This window comes from Sardina pilchardus, chromosome 9, assembly GCF_963854185.1.
Source record: "Sardina pilchardus chromosome 9, fSarPil1.1, whole genome shotgun sequence".
NCBI lineage: Eukaryota > Metazoa > Chordata > Actinopteri > Clupeiformes > Clupeidae > Sardina > Sardina pilchardus.
Window position 1 is genome coordinate 15,861,525 of NC_085002.1, and position 12,521 is coordinate 15,874,045.

General features: G+C 44.4%; 2 protein-coding genes across 2 annotated transcripts in view; both read right to left on the minus strand.

Annotated features, from left to right (window-relative positions):
• Nucleotides 1-527, minus strand: part of prph (peripherin) — an 8,175-nt gene extending 7,648 nt beyond the window's left edge. The window contains exon 1 of the mRNA XM_062544987.1: nucleotides 1-527. This exon is cut by the window's left edge and continues 91 nt beyond it. Within this exon, the coding sequence (XP_062400971.1) occupies nucleotides 1-442 (442 nt within the window). The 5' untranslated portion in view covers nucleotides 443-527.
• A 7,193-nt stretch (nucleotides 528-7,720) lies between these two features.
• On the minus strand, nucleotides 7,721-11,413 carry LOC134092850 (tubulin alpha-1C chain). The gene is made up of 4 exons (XM_062545968.1): nucleotides 11,288-11,413; nucleotides 9,218-9,440; nucleotides 8,984-9,132; nucleotides 7,721-8,835 (listed from the first exon to the last, which is right to left on the minus strand). The coding sequence occupies exons 1-4, from the start codon at nucleotides 11,288-11,290 to the stop codon at nucleotides 7,861-7,863; spliced, it is 1,350 nt and encodes a 449-aa protein (XP_062401952.1). The 5' UTR covers nucleotides 11,291-11,413; the 3' UTR covers nucleotides 7,721-7,860.
• Between the last annotated feature and the right edge of the window lie 1,108 nt (nucleotides 11,414-12,521).

Here is a 12,521-nt window from a genome sequence, read left to right on the forward strand (position 1 = left end):
GGAGCTCGCGCATCTCCTGCTGGCAGAGGTCGGTGGCGCGGTTGGGCTGGCCCTGCTGCTGCTGGCCCTTGTACTGGCTCAGCTCGGCCTGCAGCCCGGAGTTCTGCTGCTCCAGGTAGCGCACCTTGTCGATGAAGCTGGCGAAGCGGTCGTTGAGCTCCTGCAGCTCCTGCTTCTCGTTGCTGCGCGTGGTCAGGAACTCCTGGTTGACCGCCTCGGCCAGGCTGAAGTCCACCTTGTCGTAGGAGAGGCGCGCGGTCGGGGTGCTGGAGCGCGCCCGGTAGGCCCCCTGGCGCTGGGGCATGGCGTTGGGCATGGAGCTCAGGTAGCGGCTGGAGTGGGGCATCATACGGGACGAGAGGGGCGTGTAGGAGTGCATGGCGGCGGAGGGGCTGCCGAAGGTGCGGCGGTAGGAGGTGCGGGCGGTAGAGTGGCTGCTCATGGTGGCTGTCGGCTGGCTGATTATCTGGCTTCCCTTTGGCTCAAAGAGTGAAGTCGGTTGTCTTGTTCTCTGGCACCCAAGCGGTGGTGTTGTTCTCAGAAGGAAGAGAGGGGCTCAGGCGCAGCTGTCCAGGCTCAGGAGGGTTTGAGAAGGAGTGAAGCAACAGGACGCCCAAGTGAGAGGCAACGCGGCTTTTATACATCCCCGAGCTGGACATCCCGTCCCACCCGCCTCCCTCTGCCCTTCCGGCACCCCCTCGTCCTCTCCTCCCCCACCCCCTCCCCCCCTCCCCTCACTCGTTCTCTGGAGTCCCTGCCTCCTCCTTCACTCTGTCCATCCATCACCCTACCGTACGCAGGCAGTGCGCTAGTAGCCACTCCCTCTCTGCAGACCCTCCCCATGTCCTCCCAGCCCTTCCTCACCTCCACCCTCTCTCCCTCTCCCTCTCCTTCTCTTCCTCTCTCCCTCTCTGTCCATGCCTCTCTCTCTCTGCCCCTCCCTTTTGTCCTGCACTGTTGGCAGTCATCCCAATGGTCTCCCACATTATTGCCCCATATCACTAAAGATGTCTCCATCTTTCCACCCTTCTCTCGCCATCCCTCCATCACCCCCCTCTCCTCCCCTGCCCCCCCCCTGGCAGGACGCATGTTCTCTGCAGGCTCAGCGGCTGACCTCTGTGCACACTGCAGGCATTGCTGATGGTCTCTCGGGCGTTTCTACCTGTTTCTATCTATCTATCTATCTATCTATCTATCTATCTATCTATCTATCTATATATATATATATATATCTATCTATGTGCCTACCTACTTATCTACAGTATCTACCGATCTATCTATCTGTCTATATAGTTTATTTGTGTAACACTGCTCTATGTCATTTTCCCTTGGTTTTACATTGAATGACATGCTGTGCTTCCAATGTCATCTATTTCTGCATTCATTGCACATTACAACCAAATCTCAGACACTGCAGCCTTTTCACACTCTTCAAAAGGAGAAAAAAAAGTACTTTGCTCTCTTCTCTGCATTCACAATCTCCTCTTTTTCTGTCCACTGCCTCTTTTTTTTTCACATGTAATGGAATATAGTATTGACGTTGTGACAGGCAGACAGTGGCTGAGTCATGACTATGCAATTCTAGCCCACAGTGGCAGCTAGCTGCGCTCATATCGGGTGATCTCTGCCTTAAGCCTATTTTTGCATCAGCCAGAAACATCTGACAGCCCACTGCAGGAAGAGCTCAAAAGCCGGAAGATAAGACCTGAACTTGATCCGAGCCGAGATGGGGTTCATTTTCAGCTCTCAAACAAGGGATGTCACCCATGCCTGTGTCACAAAAACAAGACCAGAGATGAGTTTCTATTTCATTCACAGTGGACTGGAGATGCTCTGTTACCAAGTGAAAATCAAACCTGAAACATCTGTGCTGCCAGTATAAAGACTCATCTCAGTAGGGCAATGGCTAATTTTCTAGTCTTTTTTCTTCATTTAACATTTAACATTGTAGAATTTAATTTGCATTGATTACGCCGAAGCATCCAGTATAATGCACGGTTATAGTCGGAGGCTTCCTCCAGCGATATTAAAAGCTCTCCTCTCCACGGCACAGAGGAGAGACAACGTTTGTGCTCTGATTTGACATGTATTTTAAAACCATCAATTCATTTGTTAAATGGCCTGTTCATCCATAAGTAAGAAGATGTATGGGCAGAGAACGGGAGAGTGGCGGTGTGTGTGTGTGTGTGTGTGTGTGTGTGTGTGTGTGTGCAGAGGGCACTGCAGATCTCCTGTTTCCCCTGTGCTAGTGTATGTCCAGACCACCTCTTTAGCTAATTGAGTGACTGCAGTGTGCACAGGGATGCTCAGAAACACATGGTTTCATCCGCAGGAGAATGTGTGCAGAGCCTGGTGTGAAGTGGGAAGGTGTGGTCGCAGAATGTCATTTGTTGGACCATTACACCAAAAAGTACTACAACCCTCATGAGAGAAACTTTTAAACCTTGAAAAGACATACATGGACATACTATTCAAATCAATTATAGCTCTGCAGTATACATTTACCAAAACATTAGTAATATTTTTGTATAGTTTTATGTTTTCATGTGTTAGGCTGTTATCTTTGTGAGCCATTACATCCATATTGTTTTGAATTTTTGTCAGAGTTATTTGATTCAAAATACCTGCAATGCTTTTTGGCAAAGTTTACTAATTGAGAGTACCTGAAAGTAGACTCTGGGTTCGGAATAGTTAAATTGTTTGTTTGTTGATGCAAGTAAAATCAACAAAACCTTGAGTCAGCTTGCTGCTGCTGCTGCTGCTGCTGCTGCTGTGTGTGTGTGTATGTGTGAGTTGCGTGTTGATTGTGTGTGTGTGTGTGTGTGTGTGTGTGTGTGTGTGTGTGTGAGAGAGAGAGAGAGAGAGAGAGAGAGAAAGAAAGAGAGAGAGAGAGTAGAAAAAGACTGTGCACGCTTTTAGGGAGAGGTCTGCCAAGACATGCAACAGAATGAATCGAATGTCAGCTTTAATGTGGATGCAATGCTGAGCATGCATCTTGCTGTCAGCTACTGCAGCTTTTAATGTACCATGGGGGGTAAATAGCCCCCCCCATAACCACACCCTCTCTCTCTCTCTCTCTCTCTCTCTCTCTCTCTCTCTCTCTCTCTCTCTCTCTCTCTCTTTCTTTCTCACTTTCTATGTGTGTGTGTATTGGTCTCTCTCTAATTCTATCTCTGTCTAAGATCATATATGTGATATTTGAAATTCTTCGGTAATACTATCATTCTGTATTCACCATTTATGCAGTTCAGTTCACCTAATGTAAAACATTGTGAACTCTCTAGTACCACTATTTCTCTTGCCATCCGTTACCATCAGTGGCCAACTGGCGATATGTGTTTCACTCATTTTAATATTGTCTGTCTAGTTCTCTCTCTATCTCTCTTACTCATAGTTCACTTGATGCTCCCTCTTTCCTGTTGTTTGTTATCTTTTCTCTATCTCTTTCACAATCGCTTTCTCTCTTTTAGGTAGTTACTCTGTACTTGGGCCCAGCTGCCTCCTGTGTCTGGCTTTTTTTAGTAATTAATTTCCTCTGCGTTGTGCCTCGCACCCTAATCTAATCGTTCTACCCCGTAAATGAGTTATCTCTCTCTCTCTCCCTCCCTCTCTCTCTCTTTCTTTCTCTCTTTCTTTCTCTCTTTACATCCCTCTCTCACACACCGTTTTTCTCTCTTGCCCTTCTGCCGGCCTCTTCTTAATGGAGATTACTCTGCAACAGCGATTCTTTACTGTCCTTTTCCGGTAAAGACTAGTATTCCCATATGACTGTAGATCATGTTTCTTATTTCTCCCTCTCTCTCAGGCCCTCACCACAAAAATGTCTCCCTGTATCCTCTCCTCTATTCTCTAAATAGATGTGCTCTCTGTTCTCTGCGCTTGATTCAAATTTAAACAAATGATGATCAACCACATTATATCAACATTTACAAAGAATGGCCTTCTTTTGCCAGATGCTATCGTCCAGTTCTTCATTTCGAGGGGTTTGCGTAGCTCAAATGAATTATTCCTCTATCCGAGGAATATACTTGTTTTCATTTAATTTCCTGTTTTATTTCATAGCTCCTGCCTTGGACGGTTTCCTGTTCAGTGAGAGCAGACATGCTTCACTGTGCTGAGGTGTGGACAACGTTTTTACTGGCTGTTGTTTCTTTTGCCATCTTGTTTTAAATAACTTGATCTCCAATGCCTCTTTCACTCTCTCTCACACACACACACACACACACACACACACACACATACACACACACACAGGCACACACTAATCTGTTTTAACTGTGCCATATCTGTCCGGTCATTACTCGGTCGGTTCGGTTTGCTATTAATCAAACACTTTATTCAGTAGCTAGCTATCACTGTGTAATTGACAGGAATCTTGTCATCAGTTTTTCAGTCCCCAGGAGTTGACATGTCAATCAACTCCAGCTTGTCAGGTCAAACTAGAGGGATAATCACTCTCTCGAGTTTAACACCTTTGACAAGTAGACTGGTAGGAAAATGGTGTGTTTGTGCTGGTACAGACACACCTATAGGCTCTACCTGCCTGTAGAGGATGTGCTGTAGTAGCTCTTCTTCCATGTGTAATACTGTCATTAGCTTCAGTGAAAGGACAAATTGTGAAAAGACAATCGCATGGGTGTGGTGTGGGTGGTTTAGCTTCATGACACAAGAATGTGTCTTGTCCCTCAAATTAATTGGTCAAATACTTCAGAACGCCAGCACTTAGCTGACCTCAGTGCTAGGCAAGTATGGATCCCACAAGATCAGACTTTATAGCTGTATTGCTGTATTGGAAAGGTAACTGATTTGCTTTTTACACACACACACACACACACACACACACACACACACACACACACACACACACACACACACACACACACACACGTGACACAGACAGACACACAGACACACAGACACACAGACACACAGACACACACTCACACACACACACACACACACACACACACACACACACACACACACACACACACACACACAAACACACACACACACACACACACACACACACACACACACAGACACACACACACACAAATAGACAACAACCACGGTGGACCTCTCCTCTCTTGGCTTGAGTGCTCCTGAGACAGCCATCGTTAATTAAAAGCCATCGTCCATTCCTTCCTTATGAGACATTTCACATGGACACGGTCTTAATTCTATGGTAAAGGCCAATATGTCACTGTTACTGATGACCCCATGTAGAAGTAATCTTCTGATGAAGTAATTGGTCCAGCACTGGTGAAAATCTTTTTTTAATTTGTCGTCGTAGTGGCTTTCAGTAAACATGTTTGTGTTTTGTCAGTGAAAAGCCTTTAATTAGATATAGGGCTGACACACCTGCTATGCATATGTTTGTATGGAGTTTAGCTAGTGAAACCTTATACAGTATTACATTTTGCATGTATTCCCATGCTTTCTCCGCATTTACTTCCCCCTTTTCTGTTTGTGTCTGCTTTGTACATTCTATGGCGTAATTCAGGAAATTGTGTAGTTGGTAAACAGTTGATTGCAGAGGCAGAATTCCAAGTGAAGCACTTTTTAATGACACAGAGGCCTTGCACACTACAGTACCCATGAGGAGCCTAACTCTAACAGTAAACTCAAAGGGCCTGCTCAGCAGTTAGGGAACGCTAGCATCAATAATTCAGGGGAGAAGCTTCTATTCCTTCCTGTGTGCAAGGTCCGTTCAATACCAACAGCGATCACCGTTATGAACTGCTCTTGTCACTAATGTTCCCCTCGTGTTATGATGTGTAATTTCGTAGAACATACTCAGCACTTCGCTGTCGGAGTATTGTTTCTTGCCTGATTCAGTGCTGTGAAACACTGCACCGTCCGTTTCTGTGAAACACGGTATGTTTCTGTATACAATAGTCAATGACCTGTACCTTAGAAATCAGATATCTGTTCATTTAGCATTAGGCTTTGGAGGCTGTGTGTACGTATGCATACATGTTCACTTGCATGCTGATGAAAAGCAGAATACGTAGTATACAGTATAAAAGGAGTCAAATGTGTTTTTGCTAGTTAGTGACAGGGACTGTAGAATGTTGTTTGTGCAACAGGAGCAGAGAAGTGGACATCAGGCAAATACGAGCTATAAACAGGACTGTGAACTTCTGGTGGATGTTGGAAGGCAACTGTAAGTTCAACTGTAAGTGTGTTGTTGTAACTACTTGGAGACCAAAAAAGGTGTTGTACTCTGTGTGTGAGCTCATTGTCTATTTTATTGGGATAACTATCCCCTTTGAAGATGCAATGGAGGAGGCCTAGCATGTTAGCCGGGTAAACCAAACTCATTCACGAAGTGAATAGAGTCTGGTCACTCACGATTGGCATTCTTTTCCATCACTCACATCGCAACGGGCATGGACTCTGTGCTAACTTTGAAATCATTGGTCCAGCCTCACCAATCACATTGATCAGGGATTCATAACGTTACTTCCTAGTTTGCCTGAACTTTACAAACTGACAATAAAAAGCATTGGCAGTAAGGAAGCAATGTAGGCCTACTGTATGTGGGCCTACTGTTGCTGTAAATAAATTAAGACATTCTTCCGACTGCATATTTTTATGTTTGCAGGCGTTGCTACTACCGTGCTACTACCACACTGTCACTTTTGATTTCAACTATAGCGTCATCCCTCTCATCGCTGATTGGGACTGATGGAAACATTTGGTGATCTGTGGTGTTCCAGACTAGTTCTCCCTGAAAGGAGATCTGGGTCGGCATTGCCAGGCTACTAGTATGTAGAAGGGGTAGCAGAAGCAAGGGAACAAGGCTGCAAAGCACACACAAGATCAGTGGAGACAGGTGTTAGAGGCTTTGTGGCAAAGTCAGCAACAACGCTTCTTTTAGATTATGGTTTTCAAGGATGATTACTGAAAAAAGCTGTAGTGAGTTGTCTGAGGCTGCTAAAAAGGCAAGTCAATAGTTATGGCTGAGGTACTCACAGACTACTTGGCTCAGTGGCTCAAAAATATGTGAAATCTTGTCGCTGTGTTCCTGGAGTGGAACTTGCTGATGTCTGTTTGTAAACTGATTCAAGCCATCATGGAGAGGGCCGGGTCCAGGAAACCAGACACCACTATTGAGCCTTTTGTGGACACCAGACACTACCGTTAAGGTGACATGGGCTGAATTCATTGAAACTCTGTGGCATACTGTCGTACTGTTCAGGAATACCTTTACGGATCCCACAATATGTAGCGGGTTTGTTACCATCATAAGCCAATTGTAAATTGATGTTGAATCTCACATAATGTTGTGTGATGTGAAATGGGCCACATCCAATATGATATCAGCTGAATGTTAAATATCGCATACATGATAATGCTGAGAAAGCATTCATCTGCACTGATAGGCTTGATAAAATTGAAACTAGTTTAGCATAGTATTCACTTATCAGAGGCTGACAAACGCCGTTAAATTACTGTATGTAGGCCTATCTCATATGCCATATTTGATAGCTGCCCTTGGAATAATTCTGTTTTGTAATAATGTTCTCATTTGATAAATCAGGATGTCAGCGCAGAGCAGGCAAAATAGCACTTAGCACCATCTTATGATTAATGATTGTGTGAAAGACCCAGTAAATTAGGGAACAGTATACATACCACATATAAAATAATAACTATGTAAATATTATATAAAATACACCATAGAAATAAGGCAAAACATGGAGCCATAAAGTTGAACTGTCACTGGGTATTTATTAAGTCAGTAAAGAATTCAGACACACATAAGATCAGACTGAGAAAGAAACAAAAAGAAGTGGTTGTGGGGCGTGGTCAACAAAGACTTCAACACACAGTGACATCTGGACCAGACATTCAGTATTCCTCTCCTTCATCCTCTCCCTCCACACTATCTGCCCCAACCTCCTCGTAATCCTTCTCCAGGGCGGCCATGTCCTCTCTGGCCTCGGAGAACTCGCCTTCCTCCATACCCTCACCTACGTACCAGTGCACGAAGGCACGCTTGGCGTACATCAGGTCAAACTTGTGGTCAAGCCTGGCCCAAGCCTCTGCAATAGCAGTGGTGTTGCTCAGCATGCACACAGCCCTCTGCACCTTGGCCAGGTCACCACCAGGCACCACAGTAGGGGGCTGGTAGTTAATGCCCACCTTGAAACCTGTGGGGCACCAATCCACAAACTGGATGGAGCGCTTGGTCTTGATGGTGGCAATGGCAGCATTGACATCTTTGGGCACCACATCACCACGGTACAGAAGGCAGCAGGCCATGTACTTGCCGTGACGGGGGTCACATTTCACCATCTGGTTGGCTGGCTCAAAGCAAGCACTAGTGATTTCAGCAACAGTTAGCTGCTCATGGTAGGCTTTCTCTGCAGAGATTACTGGGGCGTATGTGGCGAGAGGGAAGTGGATACGAGGGTAGGGCACCAAGTTGGTCTGGAACTCAGTCAGATCAACATTAAGGGCACCATCAAAACGAAGGGAGGCAGTAATAGAAGACACTATCTGGCTTATCAACCTGTTAAGGTTGGTGTAAGAAGGGCGCTCGATATCGAGATTCCTACGGCAGATGTCATAGATGGCCTCATTGTCTACCATGAAGGCACAGTCAGAGTGCTCCAGGGTGGTGTGGGTGGTCAGGATTGAGTTGTAGGGCTCCACCACTGCAGTGGACACCTGGGGAGCTGGGTAGATGGAGAACTCCAGCTTGGACTTCTTGCCATAGTCGACAGACAGGCGCTCCATCAGCAAGGAGGTGAAACCAGAACCGGTGCCACCTCCGAAGCTGTGGAAGACTAGGAAACCCTGAAGCCCAGTGCACTGGTCAGCCTAGAGGGAGAGGGTGGTAGAGTATGAAAATGAAATTCCTAATGGCATTTTGACAATATATAAGATACCAAGTCATGTTAGGTCATACATTTGTTGTATTATATCAAATATTGTCCTTCGATAACCATATCAAGGCCCAGATTCTTACCAGCTTGCGGATCCTGTCCAAAACCAGATCAATGATTTCCTTGCCAATGGTGTAGTGTCCACGGGCGTAGTTGTTGGCAGCATCCTCCTTTCCAGTGATCAGCTGCTCGGGGTGGAACAGCTGGCGGTAGGTTCCAGAACGCACTTCATCTAAACCAGCAGAGATCTGTTACTTTTTCATGTACGATACAGACAAGTCAATTCTAGCCTAAATCTCCACCGACGCCCAGCTTACCAATGACGGTGGGCTCCAGATCTACAAACACAGCCCTGGGGACGTGTTTGCCTGCTCCGGTTTCACTGAAGAAGGTGTTGAAGGAGTCATCTCCTCCTCCAATGGTCTTGTCGCTAGGCATCTGCCCGTCCGGCTGGATGCCATGCTCCAGACAGTACAGCTCCCAGCAGGCATTGCCAATCTGCACGCCAGCCTGGCCTACGTGGACGGAGATGCACTCGCGCTGGAGATAGAAGAAATTAAAATCAATATGGGCAAGGGCAGAGCAAGGAAGGTGGCTCTCAGGTTCAGGGTGTTGCCTCAGTGATGACATTCTTTGTAGCCTGGGTGATTTCTTAATATTTAGTTGGTGCAGGCCTGAGTTGCCCATTCTCTGTTAGTTGAATGCTTTCCTTGTTTAAAGACTTACACTTGCTTGTATGATCTACTGCGGCTATCAACAGGGAAAATTAGATGTTGACAACCTATATGCAGAGCTTGTAGCTTGTTTGGGAAAAGAAAGTATTAAACAAAAACTGGACATAAACACTGATTCCCATTTATCCTATAGGTTTATTATTGACTGTAAATGAGGGAGCGTGTGTGTGTGTGTGTGTGTGTGTGTGTGTGTGTGTGTGTATATATGTGAGACTGTGGTGTTAGAGTCTATCACATGACTCAGCATGTTTTTGATCTATGCAGTGAGAAAGACACAGCAGGCCTGTGTAATGCTGCGGCAGGGAAGGGAGGGAGAGGGGGAGAGAGAGAGAGAGAGAGAGACATCTATGACTTTAGTGTGCTTATTGCTAGTCTGATGCAGCACATCACCCATCACCGTCACTGCGATTCAGACTCAACAGCCGCCCCCACCCCCTAACACATTTGCAAATCCACCGTTTGGATTTGTGAAAGTATAAAATATACAGTATGGTAGCCTACAAATCTGGTTAAACTAGGTAAACCTATTCTTGGTTACAACATTGGTATATTTCAGACATGGCAATAAGATGCATTAATAGAGTAACTAACAAATTGCCACTATACAATGAGTCAATGAGGGTTTAAATATGCCTACGGGGCTTTGTGAAACATGAATCACTTAAGATGTTTAGAGCATCAACTGTCACACGAAAAAGATGGGTTCGTGTCAAGATGATGTCATGCGTTTGTTAAGTCTCATTAGCCACGACCGGCTGCTCTTTCATGGGCGCAGGCTGTTTCACTGACCCCCCTCACAATGGTGTCATTAACGGATGATTTATGTTCTAATCCCGCCTAAATAATGTAACTGAAAGTCAGCACGCTGAAGTCATTCTTTCAGCTAACGGTCTGCGTGTTCTCCACAGTCGACCAGACTAGGTAAACGCCGCTTAACATAGCCTACTGTAAAAGTAGGCTACGCTGACAACTAGAGGTAAAGATAAGGGTGACAAATCGGGTATATAGGTCAATGGGAAATCAGCCTATATGCCCCAGGACAGGAGATGGATTCGGCCACCACACATTATGAGGGGGATGCGTTAATAAAAAAAATACATAAAAAAGATAGGCTCGATTACTCGAACATCCTCAGGGACTACTTCGAGAATTTAATGACGAATTACGAATGACAGTAATTATCTTACTGCATGAGCATGTTGCGAACAGAATTCGCAGAATTGATCCGACAGTGCACTGGACACATAACATTTCTCCGCAATGCAACAATGTAACAAAGCAGAATTAAAGCAGAAGCGGAGGGGTGGCGTGGGGAACGTTCCGCCCAGACAAAGAAAAGAATTAATCCGTGGCGCAGTGGCAAAACACAGTTTTTCTAATAAATGTAGTTTGAGTCCGTGTAACAGTCTACAAAAATATTAAACGATGTTTAAAATTGCACCCTCTTTTTCGCCAAGGGATTAGTGGAATTGTGCTCAAAAGACATTCAAGAGATGCTATCACATTTTAAAAATGACCAATCAAATTTGTAATTACTAGATATTCTAAGACAGCTGTAACAATGTCAATTTTTTATTGACACACTAACAGAAATAATGACACGAAAAAGAGAAAATAATGACAACTGTTGAGTTATCCTAGTCTTCCACTTACCATATTTAAGATGAAGGTATAAAATTTGAGGTAAAAATGAAAACACAGAAAATCGCTGTCTTACTATTAACCCTCACGTAGAGACCTTTAGGAGTCTATTGTGAGAAGTTCTTGATTAATGACGGGTGGGGTGCTCAGCTATATACCGGCTATGACACGTAGAGGCGGGGTTTACACGAAAAGATACCACCCCAAGCGGAAACCGGAAGAATTGAGCCCTCCTTATTGGTCCATTGAAAGATCGCTATCTCATAGGCCATGTATGTATTTGCATATAGCCTATGGACTCGGGGTGGACAATCAAATTTCATCAGTAATAATAAGTAGTCTAGGCTACAGTAGGCCTAGGCCTATATATTAATAACAATATAACACCATATGCGTTAACTTCACATTAATACAACGGTAGGCATATGTCGTATGCTGTTTATAGGCCCAACCACTTGATTGAATAAATGCTAGGCTATATTTGAACTGTTATAAAAAATATAACAATCTTATAATTGAAGTTTCTCTCCCTTTAGAAACACATTAGGTTGTAGACAAAATCGAACCTGATCTTCAGGAGACTTCTTGGCTAGTCACCATCTTCAACCACAGTGTTGTCACAAACGCACAAAATGTGGAGACAGTGCCCATTGTGTCTACTTAAATAGGTTCAGTGGTTATCTAGTTATCTGGAAACAGTAGCATTCTGAAAGGCACACACACACGCACAAACAGGAAATCGACAGGAAGAGAATGTCCTCAGCATAAAATTTGCAAGCATGTTACTTGATTATATTTTGAAACAGATTGTTTTTGTTTCTAACTGTATAAAAAGCATCCATTGCACAAGTCCATATTGTTTTCTTTTATATCTAAATTCAGCCCACTCAGTGGAAAAAATACAATCTCCAAAGCTATAATGGGCTGTCAGCTTTAGCAGAAGTATGTTTTTCAACAGACTGACTGCACTGTGTATAACTGAGTGCTGTGTTCTTTGGGGTGATAATATTGCAAAACAAAAAGAATGCTGAAATCACCATGGCCAGTGGAGGGAGCCAAAATTTGGGATATGCAATGAACACACTGAACTACCTGTCAATACATACAATAGCAATATGCAGTTTGTCTAGTATTATTCACACACCCACTAACAGGAGGAAATGTGATCATCTTTTGTTTGAATGCTATTATTTTCTTTTATAATTGTAAACATTAAAATGCAGAGAAATAATGCAAGTACATCAAT

Bases quoted from the DNA above. Each gene is read 5' to 3' on its own strand.
- LOC134092850 (XM_062545968.1), bottom strand. The intron at 9,133-9,217 runs GTAAGCTGGGCG...CTGCTGGTTTAG, and splicing joins TCTGGAGCCCACCGTCATTG to ATGAAGTGCGTTCTGGAACC. The intron at 8,836-8,983 runs GTAAGAATCTGG...CTCTCCCTCTAG, and splicing joins TGGACAGGATCCGCAAGCTG to GCTGACCAGTGCACTGGGCT.